Source organism: Hemitrygon akajei, chromosome 8 (genome assembly GCF_048418815.1).
Source record: "Hemitrygon akajei chromosome 8, sHemAka1.3, whole genome shotgun sequence".
Taxonomy (NCBI): domain Eukaryota; kingdom Metazoa; phylum Chordata; class Chondrichthyes; order Myliobatiformes; family Dasyatidae; genus Hemitrygon; species Hemitrygon akajei.
The window spans coordinates 53,076,357-53,103,518 of record NC_133131.1 but is presented as its reverse complement, the minus strand read 5'-3'; the positions used below and the strand labels follow the sequence as shown (position 1 = coordinate 53,103,518).

Below are 27,162 nucleotides of genomic sequence, written 5' to 3'. Positions count from 1 at the left end.
CTTTGAGGGAGGCTAGTGTAGAAATAGCAAGGGCTCTCACAGAAATATTTCAAATGTCATTAGAAACAGGGATGGTGCCGGAGGATTGGCGTATTGCTCATGTGGTTCCATTGTTTAAAAAGAGTTCTAAGAGTAAACCTAGCAATTATAGGCCTGTAAGTTTGACGTCATTTGTGGGTAAATTAATGGAAAGTATTCTTAGAGATGATATATATAATTATCTGGATTATCTGGTCTGATTAGGAACAGTCAACATGGATTTGTGTGGGGAAGGTCATGTTTGACAAATCTTATTGAATTTTTTGAAGAGGTTACTAGGAAAGTTGACAAGGGTAAAGCAGTGGATGTTGTCTATATGGACTTCAGTAAGGCCTTTGACAAGGTTCCGCACAGAAGATTAGTTAGGAGAGTTCAATCATTAGGTATTTATATTGAAGTAGTAAAATGGATTCAACAGTGGCTGGATGGGAGATGCCAGAGAGTAGTGGTGGACAACTGTTTGTCAGGTTGGAGGCCGGTGACTAGTGGTGTGCCTCAGGGATCTGTACTGGGTCCAATGTTGTTTGTCATATACATTAATGATCTGGATGATGGGGTGGTAAATTGGATTACTAAGTATGCAGATGATACTAAGATAGGTGGCGCTGTGGATAATGAAGTAGATTTTCAAAGTTTGCAGAGAGATTTAGGCCAGTTAGAAGAGTGGGCTGAAAGATGGCAGATGGAGTTTAATGCTGATACGTGTGAGGTGCCATATTTTGGTAGGAATAATCTAAATAGGACATACATGGTAAATGGTAGGGCATTGAAGAATGCAGTAGAACAGAGTGATCTAGGAATAATGGTGCATAGCTCCCTGAAGGTGGAATCTCATGTGAATAGGGTGGTGAAGAAAGCTTTTAGTATGCTGGCCTTTATAAATCAGAGCATTGAGTATAGGAGTTGGGATGTAATGTTAATATTGTACAAGGCATTGGTAAGGCCAAATTTGGAGTATTGTGTATAGTTCTGGTCACCGAGTTATAGGAAAGATGTCAACAAAATAGAGAGAGTATAGAGGAGATTTACTGGAATGTTACCTGGGTTTCAGCACCTAAGTTACAGAGAACGCTTGAACAAGTTAGGTCTTTATTCTTTGGAGCGTAGAAGGTTGAGGGGGGACTTGATAGAGGTATTTAAAATTATGAGGGGGATAGACAGTTGACGTGGATAGGCTTTTTCCATTGAGAGTAGGGGAGATTCAAACAAGAGGACATGAGTTGAGAGTTAGGGGGCAAAAGTTTAGGGGTAACACGAGGGGAAACCTCTTTACTCAGAGAGTGGTAGCTGTGTGGAACGAGCTTCCAGTAGAAGTGGTAGAGGCAGGTTCAATATTGTCATTTAAAGTAAAATTGGATAACTATATGGACAGGAAAGGAATGGAGGGTTATGGGCTGAGTGCAGGTCGGTGGGACCAGGTGAGAGTAAGCGTTTGGCACGAACTAGAAGGGCCAGGATGGCCTGTTTCAGTGCTGTAATTGTTGTATGGTTATATGGATCCAAGAGGACATTGCTTTATGGAACCAGAACTGGTTTACCCACAGAAGGAACAGAGTGGTTGTAGATGGGTCATATTCTGCATGGAGGTCGGTGACCAGTAGTGTGCCTCAGGGATCTGTTCTGGGACCCCTACTCTTCATGATTTTTATAAATGACCTGGATGAGGAAGTAGAGGGATGGGTTAGTAAGTTTGCTGATGACACAAAGGTTGAGGGTGTTGTGGATAGTGTAGAGAGCTGTCAAAGATTGCAGCAGGACATTGATAGGATGCAGAACTGGGCTGAGAAGTGGCAGATGGAGTTCATCCCAGATGAGTGTGAAGTGTTCATTTTGGTGGGTCAAATATGATGGCAGAATATAGTATTAATGGTAAGATTCTTTGCAGCGTGGAGGATCAGAGGGATAGAACATAGAATACAGCACAGTACAGGCCATTCGGCCCATAATGCTGTGCCGACCCTTAAACCCTGCCTCCCATAATAGATCATGGGGTCCATAGGATGCTCAAAGCAGCTGCGCAGGTTGACTCTGGGGTTAAGAAGGCATACGGTGTATTGGCCTTCATCAATCATGGAATTGAATTTAGGAGCTGAGAGGTAATGTTGCAGCTATATAGGACACCGGTCAGCCCAACGTGGAGTACTGTGCTCACTTATGGTCGCCTCACTGTAGGAAGGATGTGGAAACCATAGAAAGGGTGCACAGGAGATTTTCAAGGATGTTGCCTGGATTGGGGAGCATGCCTTATGAAAACAGGTTGAGTGAACTCGGCCTTTTCTCCTTGGAGCGACGGAGGATGAGAGGTGACCTGATAGAGGTGTATAAGATGATGAGAGGCATTGATCGTGTGGATAGTCAGAGGCTTTTTCGCAGGGCTGAAATGGCTGCCACAAGAGGGCACAGGTTTATTAAGGTGCTTGGGAGTAGGTACAGAGGAGATGTCAGAGAGTGGTGAGTGCATGGAATTGGCTGCTGGCAACAGTGGTGGAGACGGATACATAGAACATAGAACAGTACAGCACATTACAGGCCCTTCAGCCCACAATGTTGTGCTGACCCTCAAACCCTGCCTCCCATATAACCCCCCACCTTAAATTCCTCCATATACCTGTCTAACAGTCTCTTAAACTTCACTAGTGTATCTGCCTCCACCACTGACTCAGGGCAGTGCATTCCACACACCAACCACTCTCTGAGTTTAAAACCTTCCTCTAATATCCCCTTTGAACTTCCCTCCCCTTACCTTAAAGCCATGTCCTCTTGTACGGAGCAGTGGTGCCCTGGGGAAGAGGCGCTGGCTGTCCACTCTATCTATTCCTCTTAATATCTTGTATACCTCTATCATGTCTCCTCTCATCCTTCTTCTCTCCAGAGCAAAGCCCTAGCTCCCTTAATCTCTGATAATAATCCATACTCTCTACACCAGGCAGCATCCTGGTAAATCTCCTCTGTACCCTTTCCAGTGCTTCCACATCCTTCCTATAGTGAGGCGACCAGAACTGGACACAGTACTCCAAGTGTGGCCTAACTAGAGTTTTATAGAGCTGCATCATTATATCGCGTCTCTTAAACTCTATCCCTCTACTTATGAAAGCTAACACCCCATAAGCTTTCTTAACTACCCTATCTACCTGTGAGGCAACTTTCAGGGATCTGTGGACATGTACCCCCCCAGATCCCTCTGCTCCTCCACACTACCAAGAATCCTGCCATTTACTTTGTACTCTGCCTTGGAGTTTGTCCTTCCAAAGTGTACCACCTCACACTTCTCCAGGTTGAACTCCATCTGCCACTTCTCAGCCCACTTCTGCATCCTATCAATGTCTCTTGGTAATCTTTGACAATCCTCTACACTATCTACAACACCACCAACCTTTGTGTCGTCTGCAAACTTGCCAACCCACCCTTCTACCCCCATATCCAGGTCGTTAATAAAAATCACAAAAAGTAGAGGTCCCAGAACAGATCCTTGTGGGACACCACTAGTCAAAACCCTCCAATCTGAATGTACTCCCTCCACCACGACCCTCTGCCTTCTGCAGGCAAGCCAATTCTGAATCCACCTGGCCAAACTTCCCTGGATCCCATGCCTTCTGACTTTCTGAATAAGCCTACCGTGTGGAACCTTGTCAAATGCCTTACTAAAATCCATGTAGATCACATCCACTGCACTACCCTCTTTTGGATAGGTACATGGAGCTTAGAAAAAATAGAGGGCTATGGGTAACCCTAGTAATTTCTAAGGTAGGGACCTGTTCAGCACAACTTTGGGGGCTGAAGGGACTGTATTTCTATGTTTCTAGAATTCACCCTGCAATTCCATTGTATAACTTCGATAGGTTTCAATGAGCCTCCATCTCGTTCTTCTAAACTCCACAGAGAACAGGCCCACAAATATCAAATGCTCTTCAGAAGTTAACCCTTTCATTCCCAGAATCATTCTTGTGGACCTCCTCTGGACATTCTCCAATACCATTTTTTCTTGGTAAAGATCCAACACCAACTCTTCACAAACTGCACAGTCGGAGGATAGGCAGGTGGTAGAGAAGGGATGAACTCTGACCGAAGGTTTGAGATGTGTCTATTTTAATCCAAGAAGCATCATGAACAAAGCAGTTGAGCTTAGGGCATGGATCAGTACTTGGAGCTGTGATGTTGTGGCCATTACAGAGACTTGGATGGCTCAGGGGCAGGAATGGTTACTTAAGAGTGCCAGGCTTTAGATGTTTCAGAAAGGACAGAGAGGGAGACAAAAGAGGTGGGGGCATGGCACTGTTGATCAGAGACAGTGTCAAGGCTGCAGAAAAGGAAGTCATGGAGGGATTATCTACTGAGTCTGTATGGGTGGAAGTTAGAAACAGGAAGGGGTTAATAAAGGGTGCTTTTTATAGACCACCCAATAGTAACAGGGACATAGAGGAGATAGGGAGACAAACTCGGGAAAGTATAATAATAACAGGGTTGTAGGGATGACTTGCAGTGGATTGAAAAGCTTGAGCATATAGACATTAAGAAAGAGGATGTGCTGGAGCTTTTGGAAAGCATCAAGTTGGATAAGTCTCCAGGACCTAGTGAGATGTACCCCAAGCTACTGTGGAAGGTGAGGGAGGAGATTCCTGAGCTTCTGGCAATGATCTCTGCATTATCAATAGGGATGGGAGAGGTTCCAGAGAATTACAGGGTTGCAGATTTTGTTCCCATATTCAAGAAAGGGAGTACAGATAGCTCAGGAAATTATAGTCCAGTGAGTCTTATTTCTGTGGTTGGGAAGTTCATGGAGAAGATCCTGAGAGGCAAGGTTTATGAACATTTGGAGAGGCTTATTGAGAAAGTAAGGAGGCATGAGATCCAAGGGGACATTGCTTTGTGGATCCAGAACTGGCTTACCCACAGAAGGCAAAGAGTGGTTGTAGATGGGTCATATTCTGTATGGAGGTCGGTGACCAGTGGTGTGCCTCAGGGCTCTGTTATGGGACCCCTGCTCTTCGTGATTTTTATAAGTTACCTGGATGAGACAGTGGAGGGATAGGTTAGTAAATTTGCTGATGACACAAAGGTTGGGGGTGTTATGGATCGTGTGGAGGGCTGTCAGAGGTTACAGCGGGACATTGACAGAATGCAAAACTGGGCTGAGAAGTGGCAGATGTAGTTCAACCCAGATAAGTGTGAGGTGGTCCATTTTGGTAGGTCAAATATGATGGGAGAATGTAGTATTAATGATAAGACTCTTGACAGCGTGGAGAATCAGAGGGATCTTGGGGTCCGTGTCCATAAGACACTCAAAGCTGCTGCGCAAATTGACTTTGTAGTTAAGAAGGCATATGGTGCATTGCCTTCATCAACTGTGGGATTGAGTTTAAGAGCCACGAGGTAATGTTACAGCCATAGGACCGTGGTCAGACCCGACTTGGAGTACTGTGCTCAGTTCTGGTCACATTATGACAGGAAGGATGTGGAAACTATAGAAAGGGTACATAGGAGATTTACAAAGATCTTGCCTAGATTGGGGAGCATGCCTTATGAGAATAAGTTGAGTGAACTTGTCCTTTTCTCCTTGGAGCAGCGAAGGATCAGGGGTGACCTGATCAAGGTGTAAGATAATGAGAGGCTTTGATCGTGTGGATAGTCAGAGGCTTTTTTCCAGGGCTGCAACGGCTAACATGAGAGGGCACAGTTTTAAGATGCTTGGAAGTACATACAGAGGAGATGTCCGGGGAAAGTTTTTTTTAAAATGCAGAGACTCGTGAGTGCATGAAATGAGCTGCCAGCGATGGTGGTGGATGCTGATATGATGGGGTCCTTTAAGAGACTCCTGAATATGTACATGGAGCTTAGAAAAATAGAGGCTATGGGTAACCATTGGTTATTTCTAAAGTACTCTCACACTCTTTTGCTCTTTATACAAATTTTTTAAAATTGCCCTCTTCTTTTATATTATTGGCAAGTTTACATTGTTATTTAATCTTTTCTCTCCTTATAGCATTTTAGTTGCCTTCTACTGGTTTTAATAACTTCCGATCCTCTAATTCTTCCACTAATTTTTGCTATGGAGTGTCCAGGGAGTGTAGCACCTCTGGTGAAGGGGCTTTTTGTGTCCGTTCTGGGACATTTCACTCACCTTTGGGTCATACCAGACACATGGCTCTCACCTGTGGCTCGAGGTAGCTGCTTGCATCAACAGCTACCGCTTCAGGCGGGTTAAACTAGGTGAGTGTAGCTGACAGGCCGCATACCCCAGTGAGATGGGACGTGCCTGTCCTGGCTTGTGAAGTCAGCTCCAGTGAAATGGGCTGGCAAGATCAACAGTGAATATGGTTCTACAACACCTAGTGGAGAGCGAGGGCAGAGCAAGTCATGGTCATCTATTACAACCAAGGAAGACTCCATCATAGAACTATTTGTACCACTGGACCCAGAATTCCAAGGTTTCGCTTTACAGAAACCATGCTGACTTTGACTTATTTTATTATTAATCTCTGAGTACTTCAAAACCTCATCCTTAATAATAGACTACAACACTTTCCCAATCCAGGTTAAGCTAACTGGCCTATAATTTCCTTTATTTTGCCTTCCTCCCTTCTTAAAGAGTGTAATGACATTTGCAATCTTCTATTCTTTTATTGAAAGATCATGACCAATGCATCCATTATTTCTTCAGCAACCTCTCTCAAGACTCTGGGATGTAGTCCATCTGGTCCAGGTGACTTAACTGTGATCTTTCAGCCACAAGTTAAATCCCCACAATGTTATACCTGCCAATTTCTAACTGCACTGCAAGACTACCTACCTTAATCTGGCATTCAAATGAACACCTTCAGTCCTGTATTCATCACCATTTTCAATTTACTCGCATGTTACACTTCAACTCATCCCAGATTGCAATTTTGCCCCATCATCCACTTGTCCTACCTCATAGTCTCACTACACGCTGTATCTAGTTGTATACCAACTCCCCATCCTCAGCCCTATCACTCTGGTTTCCATTCCCTTGCCAAATTAGTTTAAACCCTCCCCAACAGCTCTAGCAAACCTGCCCTCAAGGATATTGGTCCCCCTTGGGTTCAGGTGAAACCCATCCTTTTCGTACATCTGAAATCTGAAACCGTGGCAACTACACCAATTCCTCAGCCACACATTCATCTGCCAAATCATCCTACTCTTACCCTCGCTAGCGCATGCCACAAACAGTCCAGAGATTACTACCCTGGAGGTCCTACTTTTTAGCCTTCTATCTAACTCCTTATATTCTCTCTTCAGGACCTCCTCGCTTTTACTACCGTCGGTACCAATATGAACCACGACTTCAAGCTGCTCATTCTCCCCTTTGGAATGCTGTAGATCCAATCGGAGACATCACTGACCCTGGCACCTGGGAGGCACCATACAATCTCTTTCACATCAAAATAATCTCCTATCTGCTCCTCTAATCCTCTATCCCCGTTCAAGGTGGTTATTGTGCTATACAGCTCCATATAAAACTGAGAGAACTAGGGGAATGTCAGTGATTGCGTGGAGAACAGAAGGGACTGAATGACTCAGCACTGTGCTGGCTGAGAAAGGGTGCTGAAGGCTTGCTTATTAATCACAGCTGGCCTGGAGTATGTCTAAATGAGAGGAGGAAAACAGTGAAACTGCGAGATGCAGAACACTAATGATGATAGAAATCCAAATGAAACAAAGACATATAGATCAGGCAACATCTGTTGAAAGAGAAAAATAGTTAGCAAGAAATTTATCAAAGAGGTTAAGCACCAAAATGGACCAAGGCCCCGTGGAAAAAAAAACTAAAGAGCATAAGCATGAACAACTGAGATGGTATAATTAGTTTTACATTTGGAGACCCGATGGCAACCAGATACAAGGCTCTCAAAGCTGGTCATTCCTTTTCATTTTTGCAATTTACAGCATTTTTTTATTTTTTTGCACTGCTCTGCTGCCTCAAACCAAAATTTTATATCATTTGTGATATGATGTCAATAATAATAAAGTTGACATTGGTGATAATAAAACTGCCTCTGTTGTAAAACACAGTCAATGGCACACACAGGCAAAATATCCCAGATACTAAGAGCCAACTCTGAACTGTGAATCTAGATGCACACACTTTGGAAGAAGTAAAATCTATAATTCTTCCTACACTAGGAGGATAATTAAGTGTTAGCAATAGGACACTGAAGAATCTAACTAATTGCAAACTTCAAATTTTTTGCTTTTGATTAGCTTGAGAGAATTCAGTTCAAGAGGGGGAAGGGATACATTCCTTCATGGATCCATGAACCTCATCAGAATTTATAACACAGCCTCCCATTTGAAATCACTGGTTTACATTTGTTTTTAAGACTCCACATGAACATTCTCCCATTCCAGATACTTGTCTCCACAGATACCCCACACCATCACCATATCTTTTCTCCCTAACAGATGCACCAAATCTCAATTTGACTCAGTGCAAAATAAATCACTATGGTTCCAAACTCCACACTTTCAACATTTTCCATTTCTTTAAAAGACTTTATTTAAAATCAGATGACAACACTCTTCAATCTACCAGCTCAAACCCCAAAATTTAATATAACCATTACAGCACAGAAACAGGCCATCTCGGCCCTTCTAGTCCATGCCGACGCTTAATGCAGGGTCTTCATCCTAAACGTCAACTATCCCTTTGTCTCTCCAAATGCCGCTTGACCTACTGAGCTCCTCCAACAGTTTCTTTTCTTACTCCTTATCCCAGTATCTACAGTACAGTGTTTCTCAACAGCCAATCTTGTCCCTTTAGTCCAAGTAGGTACAGAGGAGATGTCAGGAGTACGTTTTTTTATGCAGAGAGTGGTGAGTGTGTGGAATGGGCTGTCAGTGGCAGTGGTGGAGGCAGAAACAAAAGGGTCTTTTAAGAGACTCCTAGATGGATACATGGAGCTTAGAAAATTAGAGGGCTATGGATAAGCCTAGGTAGTTTTAAGGTAAGGGCATGTTTGGCACAGCTATGTGGGCCGAAGGGCCTGTATTGTGCTGTAGGTTTTCTATGTTTCTAAACACCAAAGCTAAAATGCTTGCCAAAAGACATCATTCCTGAAAGTCATCAAATTAGTACAAGTTTCTGTCTCTAGTTAAGTTCACTTAGGAATATTGACCACTTAGCTAAAGGTGTCAACTTCAAGAAGATTGCAGGAGAGAAATTAAGCGGATTATGGAAGAAATCAGTAGAATGTTGCAAAACATGCTATGGCAAAGACCCTAGTGTGGGAACAGAGCCACAAGAGCAAAATATTGGCCGTAATTTCTACTAAATTGTTAGCCTAAAATACAAAACTTTTGTGTGCAGTAGAAAGTTCAATAACGAGTGTTCAGCAAGAGGTAAATTTTTTTTGTTTTATATTTCTCTCTTTCTTATTGTACAGTTACAGTGGGGATACCTGTTAGGGTAGTGGAATGCTCCTCTTGTGGGATGTGGGAAGGCAGGGAGACCTCCAGTGTATCCAGCTACAGCTTCATTCAGACAGTGAATCAGACCTGGAGCTGGAACTGGATGATCATTTAAGAGGTTGAATGACTGGGCATACAGGGAGGTAGTTACAACCAAGGTGTAGGACACAGGTAGCTGGGTGGCCATCAACAGGAGGAAAGGGGATAGATATCAGGCTGCGAGAGGCAGCGGTTTGGGCATGGGGCTTGCAACCCTGTTCCATAAAGACCCAGAGCTACAGAAAGGCCTACAGAAGCTCCAGAGACCTCACCCCTGGGAGAGGAAGGATTCACCAAGAAGATGGGCCATATCTGGAAAGAACTTGAAAGACTGGCCCAAGACAGAGGATTCTGGCAAGCTGCTGTCAGCGGACTATTCCCCAGCAGAGGTGATAAGCTTAAGAAGAAGCCTATTCAGAATACTCCTGTGGCCTTACCCCTCAACAAGTATATCACTTTATAGACTGATTTGGGGGGGGGGGGGGGGGGGTGTTGAGATGACCTAGCAGAGGAAAGCCACAATGGTCAAATCTCTGGCACTGAGTGTGGCTCAGAAAGGAGCTGGGTGGGGGGGGGTTGGAAGAGGCGAGCTATAGTGATAGGGGATTCATTGATTAGAAGACAGGAGGTTCCGTAGCCAAAAATGTTGCCTCCAGGTGCCATTATCAGAGACATCATGGATCAAGTCCACAACATTTTTAAATGGGATGCTGTGGTCAACATTTGTACCAATAAATGAGAGACAGATAAGAGAAACTGTGAGATACAGAACACTAATGATGATATTTATCTCTTGGGTTCCTTTGTTTCAGACATGATAGAGCAGGATCGGTTAAAGGGGGAAGGAGTGGCAGCACTAGCCAGGACAGACTGGAGAGCTAACCTACTAAGGCTATATGGGGAACTGAGGAATAAGAAAGGGATGACCACGTAAATGGGATTATTTTAAAGAGCAACTAACAGTCTGTAGGATTTAGAACAAATTTGTAAATAGATCGTACACTATTGCAAGAAAAATAAGGTTGTGATATTAAGTGATTTTTAACCTTCCACATAATTGACTGGACCACCCAAACTGTAAAAAGGACTGGATGGAGCAGAGCTTGTTAAATGTGACATCAGAGCTCTTATTAGAGAATGAGATAGAGCAGGTGACAGAAGTTTGTGTAGGGGATCACTTCGCATAATGCCATTAGTTTCAAGATGGTTATGGAGAAGGAAGGTCTGGTACTTGGGTTGAGTTTCTAATTTGTAAAAAGGCCAATTGTGATGGTATCAGAAAGGATCTGGCAAGTGTGCATTGGGACAGGTTGTTTTCTGGCATAGGTGTACTGGCAGGTGGGAGGCCTTCAAAAGTAGCATTTTGAGAGTACAATTAGTATGCTCCTATCAGGGGATTCTAGGACAAGAGGGCACGACTTCAGGATTGAGGGATGTTCTTTTAGAACTGAGATGTTGAGAAATTACTTTAGTCAGTGGGTGGTAAATCTGTGGAATTTGTTCTCTTGAGAGCTGAGGAGGCCAAGTCATTGAGTGTGTTTAAGGCAGAGATAGATAGGTTCTTGATTAGCCAGGGCATCAAAGGGTATGGGGAGAAGACAGTGGAGGGGGGATTACTGGAAGAATTGGATCAGCCCATGACTGAATGGGAGAGCAGAATCGATAGGCCGAATGGCCTACTTCTGCTCCTATATCTTATGGTCTTAATAAAAGGCAAGAGTAAGAGGTTTAGAGAACCTTGAGTTTCAAGAGATATTGAGGAAAAGGAGGTGCATAGCAGGTATAGTCAGGAAGGAGCAAATGAGGTACTTGAATAGTATAGAAATGCAAGAGAACACTTAAGGAGGAAATTGGGGGGGGGGGGGGGGCGGTGCTAAAGAATGCATGAGGTTGCTCTAGCAGACAAGGCTCCAACAGATATATTTAGAGCAAAAGGATAGCAATGAACAAAATTGGTCTTCTGGAAGATCAGAGTGGTCATCTACATGTAGCTGAAAGAGATGGGGAAGATCTGAAATGGATTTTTTGCACCTTTATTGCACAGAGTCTATAGAAGTGAGGCAATGCAGCAGTGAAGTCATGGACCGAAAAGAGGTTACAGAGGAGGAGGTGTTTGCCACTTGAGGCAAATTAAGCAGATAATTCCCCAGTGCTGACAAGGTGTTCCCTCCAGCTAGTGCAGAAATTGCAGGGGCTCTAGCAGTGATATTTAAAATGTTGTTAACCATAGGTAGGATTGGAGGATAGCTAAGTCGTTCTGTTGTTTAAGAAAGGCTCTAAGAATAAGCCAGGAAATTATAAACCAGTGTGCCTGACACTAGTAGTGGGTAAATTATTGGAAGGTATTCTCAGAGACCAGATATATAAATATTTGGATAGATAAATACTGATTAGGGATAGTCAATTAACTTTTTGTGTGGTAGGTTATATGTAACCAATCATATGAGCTTTTCAAGGAAGTTACAATGGAAGTTGAAGGCAGCCAAGCAGTGGATGTTGTCAACAGGACCTTTAACAAGGTTCTGCCTAGGAGGTTGGTCAAGAAGGTTCAGTTGTTTGGCATTCAAGATGAGATAGTAAACTGGATTAGACATTTGCATCATAGGAGAAGCCAGACAGACGTAGTAGGTGGTTGCCTCTCTAACTGAAGGCCTGTCAGAGGGATTAATGTGGGGTCTGTTGTTGTTTGTCATCTATATCAATGATCTGGATAATAACATGGTTAACTAGATAAGCAAATTTGAAGATGACACCAAGATTGGAGGTGTAGTAAACTGTGACAAAGACTATTAAAGCTCGCAGTGGGATCAGGATCAGCTGGAAAAACTGGCTGAAAAATGGCATAAGGTATTTAACAATAGACAAGTTTGAGGTATTCACCATGGGATGACAAATTAGGTAGATTTTACACAGTGAGCAGTAGGGTACTGAGTAGTGAGGTAGAATACAGGGTTCTGGGAATACACACTCATATTTCCTTGAAAGTGATGTCGCAGGTACGTAGGTTCATATAGAAAGTTTTGGCACATCAAAGTATTGAGTACAGATGTTATGTTGAAGTCATACAACACATTGGTGAGGGCTAATATGAATCACTGTGTGTGGTTTTATGCACCTACCTACAGGAAAGATGGCTATAAGATTGCAAGAGCTCAGAAAAAAATTATAAGGACATTGCCAGGACTTGAATTGGCTAGGTTTTATTCCCTAGAGCAGAAAAGAATAAAGGGAGATTTGATAGAGGTAAAAAAAAATTATGAAAGGTATAAATAGGGTAAATGCAAGCAGGCTTTTTCCTCTGAGGCTGGGTGAGACTACAACTATAGGTAAACGGGTTAAGGGTGAACAGTGAAAATCTTAAGGAAATTATATGAGGAGAAACTTCTTCAATCAGAGGTGGTGAGAGTGTGGAATAAGCTACCAACACAAGTGGTGGATGCAATTTCAATTTCAACAATTAAGAAAAATTTGGATAGGTACATGGATGGAAGGGGTATGGAAGGCTATGGTCTGGATGCAGGTCAATGAGTCTCCACAGATTAATAGTCAGCATGGACTAGATGGGCCAAAGGGTCTTTCTGTGCACTGTAGTGTTCTATGGCTCTATGGCATAGAGTTATAGAGTCATACAGTATGGCAGCAAGCCCTTCAGTCCACTCCATCTATCTGACCAGTTTTCCCATTAATCTCATTATTCATATCCAGATCATGTCTTTTATTGGCTTGCCTATATATTATTTTTAAAACGGATTAATAATTCTGAATTTACAAACAAGCACAATATTTGCCTTAGTGCCATTAAATATACAGTATGTGTATAAAGACCAGTGTCTCTGGAACAGGTAATTAAGAATGTAACTGAAACTGGAAATGGAAACACAGATTGCATGACAATCATTCTGAGCACAGCTGAGTACATGATACCGCAGGGCAAAGCATTCCATGTATTGTTGTACTGCTAATATACCCATTCCTCTTACCTGTCATTGAGAATTGAATCCTGAGCCTCAGGGGGTGGGATTGCTAGCTGAAAGGGAGTGTTGAAGTAATGCTGCTGCTCATCTGATCTATGTATGATCCTCCCATCGCGCACTATCAGAAAGCCAGAATCTCCCAAATTAGCTGTGTATAAACAGCGTTTCTCTCTGTCCAGAATTACAAGACAAGCAGTACTGCTACCTGTGAACAAATTAATAGGAGTATCATCAGTTTGACTTGAATAGCACAGCTTTTGGTACGTAACGCTTAATGCTGCATGAAATACTTTTTTTTTTAAATAACTGTTGCAAATCAACAACGGAAAAAAAACTGGATATTGAACATGGCTTCATATAATAGCAATAAAAAAAGGTTAATGTTTGTGTAAAGAAATGAGATTCACTCTGAAAGATAATTCCATGGACTGCATCAAACCTTAAAGTTTATTTATTTTTATCTTATTGAAATATAATGTGGAATAGACCCTTCCTGCCCTTTGAGCCACACTGCCCAGCAAACCCCAATTTAACCCTAGCCTAATCACGGGACAATTTACAATGACCAATTAATCTACTAACTGGGACTTTGGACTGTGGGAGCACCCAGAGAAAATGCACACATTCCATAGGGAGGATGTAAAGACTCCCTACAGATGATGTCAGAAGTGAACTCTAAACTCTTGACACGTCAAGTATAATAGCATCATGATAACTACTGCACTACCAGGTTAAAGTTCAAAGTAAATTTTACTATCAAAGTACACCTGAGATTCACTTGCCTGCAGACAGGCAAATCTGTAGAACTGCAACTATAACAGGATCTGAGAAAGATCAAGTACAGTGCAGAAGACAACAGGGCAAATACAAATATAAATAAATAACAATAAATAATGAGAACATGAAATAACAAGAAAAGGAGTCCTTAAAGTGAGATTTTTGGTCTTGGGAACATCTCAATGGATGGGCAAGTGAGTGTAGTTATCCCCTTTTGTCCAAGAGCCTGATGGTTGAGGGGCAGTAACTGTTTGTGAACCTGGTGGTACAAGTCCTGAGGCTCTTGTACCTTCTAACTGATGGCAGTAGCAAAAGAGCATGGCCTGAGTGATGAGGATCCCTGATGATGCTTTCCTATGACAGCGTTTCATGTAGATATGCTCAGTCAACAGGAGGGCTTTACCCTAGATGTACTAGGCCAAATCCACTACCTTTTGCAGGCGACACACACAAAATGCTAGAGGAACTCAGCAGACCAAGCAGAACATGAGTACTCAGAAAAGAGTAAAAGTCGATGTTTTGGCCGAGACCTTTCATCAGGATGGGAGGAAAAAGATGAGAAGTCAAGAGTTAAGAAGGTGGGAGGAGGGGAGAGAGAAATGCAAGGTAGTAAGTGATAGGTGAAACTGCAAGGAGGGGTGAAGTAAAGAGCTAGGAAGTCGATTGATGAGATAAAGGGCTGAAGAGGGGGAATCTGGCAGGAGAGGACAGAAGGCCATGGAAGAAAGGTAAGGGGAAGGAAAACCAGAGGGAGGTGATAGGCCGGTAAGGTGGTAAGGTGAGAGAGGGAAATGGGAAATTGGGAATGAGGAAAAGGGGATGGAGGGGGCATTACTAGAAGCTCAAGAAATCGATGTTCATGCCATCAGGTTGGAGGCTACTCAGACAGAATATAAGGTGTTGCTCCTCCAACCAGAGTATAGCTTCATCACAGCCGTCGAGGAGCCCATGGACTGATAGGTTGGAATGGAAACGGGAAGTGGAATTAAAATAGGTGGCCACTGGGAGATCTCACTTTTTCTGGTAGGTGCTTGGCAAAGCGGTCTCCCAATCTATGTCCACCGAGAGCACAAGATGTAGTAGATGGCCCCAACAGGCTCACAAGTGAAGTGTCACCTCACCTGGAAGGACTGTTTTGGGTCTTGAATGGTAATGAGGGAGGTGACGTAGGGGCAGATCTAGCACTTGTTCCGCTTGCAAGGATAAGTGCCAGGAGGGAGACCAGTGGGGAGGAACGAATGGACCAGAGAGTCACGTAAGAAGCAATCCCTGCGGAAAGCAGAGAGTGGGGGGCGGGGGGGGGGGGGGGGGAAATGTGTTTGGGGGTGGGATCCCATTGGAAATGGCAGAAGATACAAAGAATTATGTGCTGGACGCAGAGGCTGGTGGGGTGATAGGTGAGGAGAAGAGGAGCCCTTTCCCTGGTGAGGTGGTGGAAGGATGGGGTGAGGGCAGATGTGCATGAAATGGAAGAAATGCAGGTGAGGTCAGCATTGATGGTGGAGGAAGGGACGCCCCTTTCTTTGAAGGGGGAGAACATCTCCTTAGCTCTGGAATGAAAAGCCTCATCCTGAGAGCAGTTGGAGCAGAGACAGAGGAATTGAGAGAAGAGGATAGCATTTTTACAAGAAATAGGGGCTCGGAAGAGATATAGTCTAGGTAGCTGTGAGAGTCAGTGAATGTATAAAAGACATCAGTGGATAAGCTATTTCCAGAAATAAAGAGAGAGAGAGATATTGAGAAAAGGGAGGGAGGTTTCGGAAAAGGACCGAGTATACTTGAGGGTAGGGTGGAAGTTAGAAGCAAAGTTGATGAAGCCGATGTGCTCTGCATGGGTGCAGGAAGCAGCACTAATGCAGTCATCAGTGTAGCATAGGAAATGTTGGGGAGTGATACCATTGTAGGCTTGAAACATAGACTGTTCCACGTAGCCGCAAAAAGAAAGGCATAGTGAGGACCCATGCGAGTGCCCATGACTACACCTTTTGTATGAAGGAAGAGTGAGGAGCTGAAGGAGAAACTACTGAGAGGGAGGACCAGTTCTGCCAGATGGAGGAAAGTGGTTGTGGAGAAGAATTTGTTGGGTCTGGCGTTCAGAAAGAAATGGAGAGCTTTGAGGCCTTCCTAGTGGGGGATGGAAATGTATAGGGACTGGACATCCATAGCGAAAGTAAGATGATCAGGGCCAGGGAACTTGAAATCACTGAAAAGATCAAGAGTGTGTGAAGTGTCACTGATGTGGTAGGAAGGGACTGAACTGGGGGGGTGGGGGGGGTTTAAAACAGTCAAGGTATGCAGATATAAGTTCAGTGGGCCGTGAACAAGCAGAAACAATGGGTCTATCTGGACAGGCAGGTTTGTGGATCTTGGGTAGGAGGTAGAAACAGGAGATGCAGGGTGAGGGAACTATGAGGTTGCTAGCAGTGTATGGGAGATCCCTGGAGTTAATGAGGTTGGTAATGGTGTGGGAGACAATGGTCTGGTGCTCCTTAGTGGGTCCTGTTCAAGGAGTAAGAAATATTTTCCATTCAAAGATATTGGTGTTTCCATACCAAGTCACAATGCAGCCAGTCAATACACTCTCCACAACACATCTATAGAAGTTTGTCAAAAGTTTTTGTTGTCATGTTGAATCTCTACTGTCATGCTTTCTTCATAATTGCATTTACATGCTGGGTCCAGGACAGGTCCTTATAAATAGTAACACCCAGGAATTTAAAGTTGCTAACCCTATCCACCTCTGATCCTTTGATGAGGACTAGCTCATGGACCTCCAGCTGCTCTCTCCTGACTTCTACAATCAATTCCTTGGCTTGCTGGCATTGAGTGAGAGGTTGTTGTTATGACACCACTCAGGCAAATTTTCAACCTCCCTCTTGTATGCTGATCCATCACCATCTTTGATACAGCCCATACCAGTGTATAGTATACTTGAATATAGTATTGGAGCCAAGCTTAGCCACATAGTCATAGGTGTAAAGCAAGTAGAGCAGGGGACTAAGCACATGGCTCTGTAGTGCATCTATGGTGATGGAGATAGTGAAGGAGATGTTTTTGTCAATCTGAACTAGCTGGGGTTTACAAGTGAAGGAATCCAGAATCCAAATGCACAAGTGTGTATTGAGGCCAAGGTCTTGGTGTTTATTAATTAGTGCTCCCCAATAGGCAAATTGGAACAGATCCAAGTCACCTCTCAAGCAGGTGTTGATATGTTTCATCACCAACCTCTCAAAACACTGTAGATGTAAGTGCAATTGGACAATAGTCATTTAGGCAGATCACCATGCTCTTCTTGGGCACCGGTATAACTGAAGCCTATGTGAAAGCAGCTAGGTATCACACACTGCCAAAGTGAGAAGTTAAAGATATTAATGGCAAGACTCTTGGCAGTGTAGAGGATCAGAGGGATCTTGGGGTCAGAGTCCATAGGACACTCAAAGCAGCTGCGCAGGTTGACTCTGTGGTTAAGAAGGCATACGGTCCATTGCCCTTCATCAACTGTGCGATTGAGTTTCAGAGTTGAAAGGTAATGTTACAGCTATACAGGACTCTGGTCAGACCCCACTTGGAGTACTGTGCTCAGTTCTGGTCACTTCACTACAGGAAGGATGTGGAAACTACAGAATGGGTGCAGAGGAGATTTACAAGGATGTTGCCTGGACTGGGCAGCATGCCTTATGACAATAGGTTGAGTGAACTAAGCCTTTTCCCCTTGGAGCAACGGAGGACGAGAGGTGACCTGATAGAGGTATACAAGATGATGAACGGCATTTATCATATGGATAGTCAGAGGCTTTTTCCCAGGGCTGAAATGGCTAGCACGAGAGGGCACAGTTTAAGGTGCTTGGAAGTAGGTACAGAAGAGATGTCAGGGATAAGTTTTTAAACGCAGAGAGTGGGGAGTGTGTGGAATGGGCTGCCGGCAATGGTGGTGGAGGCAGATACAATGGGGCCTTTTAAAAGTCTCCTGGATAGGTACATGGAGCTTAGAAAAATAGAGGGCTATGGGTAACCCTAGGTAATTCCTAAAGTAAGTACATGTTCAGCACAGCATTGTGGGCGAAAGGCCTGTATCGTGCTGTAGGTTTTCTATGTTTCTAGATTGTAAGAACTTTCAACGGGGGCACAATTGAGAGCACCCTGACTGACTGCATCATCACTGCCTGGTATGGGAACTGTACTTCCCTCAATCGCAGGACTCTGCAGAGAATGATGCAGACAGACCAGCGCATCTGTAGATTGTGGACTTCCCACTATTCAGAACATTTACAAAGATAGGTGTGTTAAAAGGGCCAAAGGATGATTCGGGACCCAAGTCACAAACTGCTCCAGCTGCTACCATCCTGTTGCACATAGTATTTATTATAAATGACTATAAATTGCACATTTAGATGGAGACATAAGATAAACATTTTAACATGTATATAAAGAATGTAAGTAATAAAGTCAATTCAATTCACCAAGAACAACATGGTGGATGCCGAGATCAGGGAGGAGGATGCTGATGTTCTGGAACTCACTGATATCAAAATGATGGGTGTCTCTTAGACCGTAAGACACAGGAGCAGAATTAGGCCACTTGGCCTATCAAGTCTGCTCTACCATTCCATCATCATCATCATCATCATTAGGTGCCATGCCCAGTTTGAGCTTTGACTGCCATGGCCCACACACTCCTGTTTCGGGTCAAGTGGATCAATTCATTGGTATTCATTTTCAGTTCTCTGGCTGCTGTCTCCATCATCATTTGTCTTTGCCTTCCTCTTGCTTTCTTCCCTTCAATCTTTCCCATCATTACCATGCATTCTAACTCATCTTTCCTAATCACATGTCCAATGAAGTCACGTTGCCTTTTCATGATCTCATACATTATTTCTCTTTTTGTGCTTGCTCTGTTCATGACATCCTCGTTAGATATTCATTTCATCCATGATATTCTTTGCATCCTCCTCAAAAACCACATCTCTGCTGCTTCAATCCGTTTCCTCATGTTACTAGATATTGTCCAACATTCTGAGCCATATAACATAACTGGATAAACATAACATTTCAGTACTCTGAGGCGGGTTGTCATGCCTAGTTTAGTGTTGGTCAGTATATTCTTCATTCTCGTAAAGGTGTCTTTTGCCACCTTTATTCTTCTTTTGATGTCCATGTCGCACCTGCCATCTGATGTCACCCAGCTTCCTAAGTAGCAAACGTTCTGTACTTGTTTTATATCTTCCCCGTTTATTCTCAGCCTGTAGATAGGATTCTCCTTTTTTTTGGATATCACCATACATTTTGCCTTTTTGCAATTTCTTCAACAACTATATCAATTAAGTTTTGTAGTTCTTCCTCTGTACTTGCAATTAACACATACCTGAAATTATTGATGTTTTTCGCACCAACTTTGATTCCCAAGATGTCTCTTATTTTTTGTAATATTGTTTCACTGTACACATTAAACAAATCGGGGGAGAAAACACACCCTGCCAAACACCTCTCTTGATTTTCGTAAACCTACTCACTTCTCCATCTATTCTTACAGCGGCAGTTCCCAGTACAGATTTCTGATTAGGTGGAGGTCTTTCGGATCTAAATCTAGAGCTTCCTGTAATATTTCAAATAACTTAAGTGTTTCATTTTATCAAATGCTTTGGTATAGTCGATAAAACAAACAAATCATTTTGCACTTGAATAGCTCGTTCTGATAGTATCCTTAACATCAATATCGCGTTTCTTCTACCCTTGTCTTTCATAAAACCACATTGTTCTTTACCTATTCCAGCTTGTATCTTACTTTTAGCTCGTCATCAAAATTCTTAGAATTATCTTGGTGATATGACTCATTAAACTTATGGTCCTATGTAATTCATATTCTATTGTTCCAGGTTTCTTAGGAAGAGTGATAAATGCTGATTTTTCATCTCTTCTGGTATCATTTCAGTCCAATAAATGTCATTGATTAAATCAGTAGGTTTTTCAATTCCATAATCTTCAAGGGTGATCATTTGTTCTATTACTAATTCATCAGGACCTGCTGCCTTTCCTTTCTTCATCTTATTTATTACATTACGAAATTCCATCATAGCTGATTTATTATCTCGCTCATCCCATTCTCCTGCTTCCCTCCAGAAGTTTTGACAACCTGACTAATCAAGACCCTATCACCCTCTGCCACCCATGGCTCTGGAGTCCAAGTCATTGCATATGTTTAAAGCAATGAATTCCACAGAATCACCACCTTCTGGCTAAAGAAATTCCTCCTTCATCTCTGTTCTAATTGGATGATATCCATACTGGGGCTAAGCACTCTGGTCCTAGTATAGGAAACATCCTTCTCACATCCAATCTATCTCTATCTAGGTCTTTCAATAAGTTTCAATGAGATTCCCCTCTTTCTTCTAAACTCCAGTGAGTAAAAGCTCAGAACCATCAAACACTCCTCATACATTAACCCTTTCATTCCCACAATCACTGTCACAAAACTCCGCTGGACCCTCTCCAGTGTCAGCACATCTCTTCTTCAATAAGGTGCCCAAAACTAGTCACAATACTCCAAGTGTGGTCTGACCAATACATTATAAAACCTTAGCATCACATCCTTGCTCTTATATTCCAATCCTCTTGAAACAAATACTAACATTGCATTGCCTTTCTTACCACCAACTCAACTGCAACGTCCACAAAATGCTGGAGGAACTCAGCAGGCCAGGCAGCATCTATGTTAAAGAGTACAGTCGACGTTTCTGGCCGAGACCCTTCAGCAGGACTGCAGAAAGAAAGATGAGGAATAGAGTTAAAAGGTGGGGGGAGGGGAGAGAGAAACACAAGGTGACAGGTGAAACCGGGAGGGGAGCAGGAAGTAAAGAGCTGGGAAGTTGATTGGTAAAAGAGATACAGGGCTCAATTCCCCTTTCTCCAGCCTTGTGTCTCTTTCACTAATCAACTCTGGATTGCTGCCTATGCCACACCCCAGTAAGGTTAAGAAAAGAACGATTTGGCAGATGAATGCATGGCTGAGACACTGCATTCAGGGGGCAGAATTTCAGGTTTCTGATCATTTGGATCTCTTCTGGGGAATGTATGACCTTTACAAAAAGGACAGGTTACATCTGAACCCGAAGGGGGCCAATATTCTTACAGGCAAGTTTGTCAGAGCAGTTGAGGAAGGTTTACACTAATTTGCCAGGAGGATGGGAACCAGAGAGGTAGGGCTGTTGATTTACAAGCAGAGGCAGTATGTAGTGAGACTGTCAGGGAGGACAGGCAGATAATAGGACAAAATTGTAGTCAGTGGAATAAGCTGCAGTGTAAAAGGACAAAAAAATTGATACAGGACTGATACAGGTGTTATATTTGGACACATGCAGTATATGGAATAAGGTAGATGATCTTGTAGCGCAGTTAGAGATGGCAGTATGACATTGTAGGCATCACTGAGTCATGGCTAAAAGGTTATAGTTGGCAGCTAAACATCCAAGGATACACATTGTATTGAAACAACAAGCAGGTAGGCAGAGGGGGCAGCATGCTGTTAGTAGGAAGGCTTTGGCTTGAGAGGCTGAGGACAAGCTTGCTCCCAGTGAGTTAAGGCCAGGTAAGCTCCTTTAATAACTCTAATTAACTTAGGAGTAGGTAATGGGGGCAGCAGTTAGGGCAGTCAAGTGCTCCATTTGCAGTATGTGGGAAGTCAGGGTGAGCACAATTGTCCCTGATGACTACACCTGCGAAAGGTGCATCCAGCTGCAGCTCCTGACAAACCGAGTTAGGGAACTGGAACTGGAGCTAGAGCTTCGGATCATTTGTGAGGTAGAGGCAGAAATAAACAGGAGTTACAGGGAGATAGTCACCCCTAAGAGTCAGCAGACAGGTAGCTGGGTGACTGTCAGGAGAGGGAAAAGGAATAGACAGAATGAGCAGAGCACCCCTGTGGCCGTTCCATCAACAATAAGTATACCGTTTTGGATAGTGTTGGTGGGGATGTTGCACTGCAGGGACAAGTTGCAGTGGTTGCATCTCTGGCACCGAGACTGGACCCTCAGCTCAGAAGGGAAGGAGGGAAAAGAGGAGAGCAGTAGTGATAGGGGATTCAACATGTACAAACAAGCTGGATGAATTCAGCAGGTCGGGTAGCATCCATTGAAATGAGCAGTCAACGTTTCGTCAGGCCTGAGGAAGGAGGGGGCAGGGGGAAGGTGCGGGGGGAGGGGGGAGGTGCGGGTGGAAAAACCAATCAGAGGAAAGATCAAGGGGTGGGGGAGGGGAAGCAGGATGGGGATAGGCAGGAGAGGTGAAGGAATGTGAGGGGTAGTAGAAGAAGGCAGAATCATGAGAGAGGTGATAGGCAGCTGGAAGAGGAGGCAGAGTGAAAGTGGGATGGGGGAAGGGAGAGGGATGGAATTACCGGAAGTTGGAGAATTCAATGTTCATACCAAGGGGCTGGAGACTACCCAGACGGTATATGAGGTGTTGCTCCTCCAACCGAAGTTTGGCCTCATCATGGCAGTAGAGGAGGCCATGTATGGACATATCCGAATGGGAATGTGAAGGAAATCTTCTATAAACCCACTGACTCCCACAACTACCTTGATTATACCTCTTCCCACCCTGCCAACTGCAAAAATTCTATTCTATTCCCAGTTCCTCCGTCTCCGCTGCATCTGCTCCAAGGATGAGGCTTTCCGTTCCAGGACATCTCAAATGTCCTCTTTCTTTAAGGATCGTGGTTTCCCTTCTGCCGTCATCAATGATGCCCTCACCCGCATCTCCTCCATTTCCCGTACTTCAGCCTTCACCCCATCCTCCCGTCACCACAACAGGGACCGTGTTCCCCTTGTCCTCACCTACCATCCCACCAGCCTCCGGATCCAGCATATTATCCTCCGCAACTTCCGCCACCTTCAACAGGACCCCACCACCACTAAGCACATCTTTCCTTGTCTACCCCTCTCTGCTTTTCGCAGGAATCGTTCCCTCCGCAACTGCCTAGTCCACACATCCCTCCCCACAGATCTCCCACCTGGTACTTATCCCTGCAAGCATAAGTGCTACACCTGTCCCTACACCTCCTCTCTTACCACCATTCAGGGTCCCAAACAGTCCTTCCAGATGAGGCAACACTTCACTTGTGAGTCTGTTGGGGTCATCTATTGCATCCGGTGCTCCTGGTGCGGCCTCCTCTACATCGGCGAGACCCAACGCAGATTGGGTCCCAACTCTTTAACGGAGCACCTCCGTTGTCTGCCACAACCGACAGGATCTCTCAGTTGCCACTCACTTCAACTTTCCTTTACATTCCCATTCAGATATGTCCATACATGGCCTCCTCTACTGCCATGATGAGGCCAAACTTGGGTTGGAGAAACAACATCTCATATACCGTCTGGGTAGTCTCCAACCCCTTGGTATGAACATCGAATTCTCCAACTTCCATTAATTCCCTCCCTCTCCCTTCCCCCATCCCACCTTCACTCTGTCTCCTCTTCTAGCTACCTATCACCTCTCTCATGACTCTGCCTTCTTCTACTACCCATAGTGCTTTCCCCTTAGATTCCTTCTTCACCTCTCCTGTGCATCCCCTCCCCCACCCCTTGATCTTACCTCTGACTGGTTTTCCACCCTCCCCCCTCCGTCTTCTTTATAGGGCCCCTGCCCCCTCCTTCTTTAGTCCTGACGAAGGGTCTCGACCCGAAACATAGACTGCTTCTTTCAACAGATGCTGCCCAACCTGCTGAGTTCATCCAGCTTTTTTGTACGTCTTGATCTGACCACAGCATCTGTATTGTACTTTGTGTCTTCTAACTGCCCATCACCTCTCTCATGATTCTACCTTCTTCTACTACCCATAGTGCTTTCCCCTTTCATTCTTTCTTCTCCTCTCCTGCCTATTCCCCTCCCTGCTTCCACTCCCCCACCCCTTGGTCTTTCCTCTGATTGGTTTTTCACCTGCACCTTCCCTCTCCCCCCACCTTCTTTATGGGGCCTCTGCCCCCTCCTTCTTCAGTCCTGATGAAGGGTCTCGGCCCGAAACGTTGACTGCTCATTTCAACAGATGCTGCACAACCTGCTTAGTTCATCCAGCTTGTTTGTACGTGTTGATTTGACCACAGCAGCTGCAGTGTACTTTGTGATAGGGGATTCGATAGTTAGGGGGACAGATAGGAGGTTCTGTGGAAGAGATCGAGAATCCCGGATGGTCTGTTGCCTCCCTGGTGCCAAGCTCCGCGATATCTCAGATCGAGTTCTCAGTATTCTCAAGAGGGAGGGTGAGCAGCCAGATGTCCTGGTCCATGTAGGGACTAATGACGTGGGTAGGAAGAAGGAGGAGGTCCTGCAAAAAAAATTTAGGGGGTTAGGTGCAAAGTTGAAGGACAGGACCTGCAGGATTGTTACCCGTGCTATGTGCTAGTGATGTCAGAAATAGGAAGATAATGCAGCTAAATACGTGGCTAAGGAGTTGGTGCAGGAGGTAGGGCTTCATGTTTCTGGACAATTGGGCCTTGATCCAGGGAAGGTGGGACCTGTTCCGAAGGGATGGGTTGCACCTGAACTGCAGGGGGACTATCATCCTTGTGGGAAGGTTTGCTAGTGCTGCTCCGGGGGGTTTAAACTAGATTTGCAGGGGGAGGGGAACCAGAGTGTTAGAGCAAATACTGAGGTGGAGGAGGATAAAGGTCATGCGAGAGCTGAAAATATAGTCCATGGAGTAAAGCCAGATCTAGCATATAAAGAGGCTTTGAGGAAAGAGAAGCAGAATAAAGGGTGTACAGATAGTAAGGTAGAAGGGCTAAAATGTGTGTACTTCAATGCAAGAAGCATCAGGAACAAAGGTGATGAACTGAGAGCTTGGATACATACTTAGAATTATGATGTAGTGGCCATTACAGAGACTTGACTGGCACCAGGGCAGGAATGGATTCTCAATATTCCTGGATTTCAGTGCTTTAAAAGGGATAGAGAGGGGGAAAAGGGGGGGAGGGGTGGCATTACTGGTCAGGGATACTATTACAGCTGCAGAAAGGGTGGGTAATGTAGCAGGATCCTCTTTTGAGTCAGTATAGGTAGAAGTCAGGAACAGGAAGGGAGCAGTTACTCCACTGGGAGTATTCTATAGGCCCCCTGGTAGCAGCAGAGATACCGAGGAGCAGATTGGGAGGCAGATTTTGGAAAGGTGCAAAAATAACAGGGTTGTTATCATGGGTGACTTTAACCTCCCTAATATTGATTGGCACCTGATTAGTTCCAATGGTTTAGATGGGGCAGAGTTTGTTAAGTGCGTCCTGGATGGACTCCTGTCACAGTATGTTGACAGACCGACTAGGGGAATGCCATACCAGATCTAGTATTAGGTAAAAAAAAACCAGGTCAGGTCACAAATCTCTCAGTGGATGAGCATCTGGGGGACAGTGACCACCACTCCCTGGCCTTTAGCATGATCATGGAAAAGGATAGAATCAGAGAGCACAGGAAAATTTTTAATTGGGGAAGGGCAAATTATGAGGCTATAAGGCTAGAACTTGCGGGTGTGAATTGGGATGATGTTTTTTCAGGGAAATGTACTATGGACATATGGTGGATGTTTAGGGATCTCTTGCAGGATGTTAGGGATAAATTTGTCCCGGTGAGGAAGATAAAGAATGGTAGGATGAAGGAACCATGGGTGACAAGTGAGGTGGAGAATCAAGTCAGATGGAAGAAGGCAACATACATAAGTTTAGGGAGCAAGGATCAGATGAGTCTATTGAGGAATATAGGGTAGCAAGAAAGGAGCTTAAGAAGGGGCAAGAAGAGGGCATGAGAAGGCCTTGGCAAGTAGGGTAAAGGAAAACCCAAAGGCATTCTTCAATCACGTGAAGAACAAAAGGTTGGCAGGAGTGAAGGTAGGACCGATTAGAGATGAGAGTGGGAAGAGGTGCCTGGAGGCTATGAAAGTGAGCGAGGTCAATGAATACTTCTCTTCGGTATTCACCAATGAGAGGGAACTTGATGACGGTGAGGACAATATGAGTGAGGCTGATGTTCTGGAGCATGTTGATATTAAGGGAGAAGAGGTGTTGGAGTTGTTAAGATACATTAGTACAGATAAGTCCCCGGGTCCTGACAGAATATTCTCCAGGCTGCTCCACGAGGTGAGGGACGAGATTGCTGAGCCTCTGGCCAGGATCTTTATGTCCTCGTTGTCCACGGGAATGGTACCGGAGGATTGGAGGGAGGCAAATGTTGTCCCATTGTTCAAAAAAGGTAGTAGGAATAGTCCGGGTAATTATAGACCAGTGAGCCTTACATCTGTGGTGGGAAAGCTGTTGGAAAAGATTCTTAGAGACAGAATCTATGGGCATTTAGAGAATCATGGTCTGATCAAGGACAGTCAGCATGGCTTTGTGAAGGTTAGATCATGTCTAACAAGCCTGATAGAGTTCTTTGAGGAGGTGACCAGGCATATAGATGAGGGTAGTGCAGTGGATGTGATATACATGGATTTTAGTAAGGCATTTGACAAGGTTCCACACAGTAGGCTTATTCAGAAAGTCAGAAGGCATGGGATCCAAGTTTGGCCAGGTGGCTTCAGAATTGGCTTGCCTGCAGAAAGCAGAGAGTCGTGGTGGAGGGAGTTCATTCGGATTGAAGGGTTGTGTCTAGTGGTGTCCCAGAAGAATCGGTTCTGGAACCTCTACTTTTCGTGATTTTTATTAACGACCTGGTTGTGGGGGTAGAAGGGTGGGTTGGCAAGTTTGCAGACAACACAAAGGTTGGTGGTGCTCTGGATAATGTAGAGGATTGTCGAAGATTGCAGAGAGACATTGATAGGATGCAGAAGTGGGCTCAGAAGTGGCAGATGGAGTTCAACCCGGAGAAGTGTGAGGTGGTACACTTTGGAAGGACAAACTCCAAGGCAGAGTACAAAGTAAATGGCAGGATACTT

At 44.3% G+C, this 27,162-nt stretch overlaps 1 protein-coding gene across 6 annotated transcripts in view; it reads right to left on the bottom strand.

Moving 5' to 3' along the window:
* Nucleotides 1-27,162, bottom strand: part of LOC140731902 (protein phosphatase PTC7 homolog) — a 137,352-nt gene that overhangs the window by 69,222 nt on the left and 40,968 nt on the right. For all 6 annotated transcript variants that reach the window (XR_012099934.1, XR_012099933.1, XR_012099935.1 and 3 more), the window contains one exon: nucleotides 13,485-13,683. Coding sequence is in view for 3 of the 6 variants with exons in the window: in XM_073053866.1 (XP_072909967.1) it covers nucleotides 13,485-13,683 (199 nt within the window). In the remaining 3 variants the exon portion in view is untranslated. The remainder of the gene's footprint in view (nucleotides 1-13,484; nucleotides 13,684-27,162) is intronic.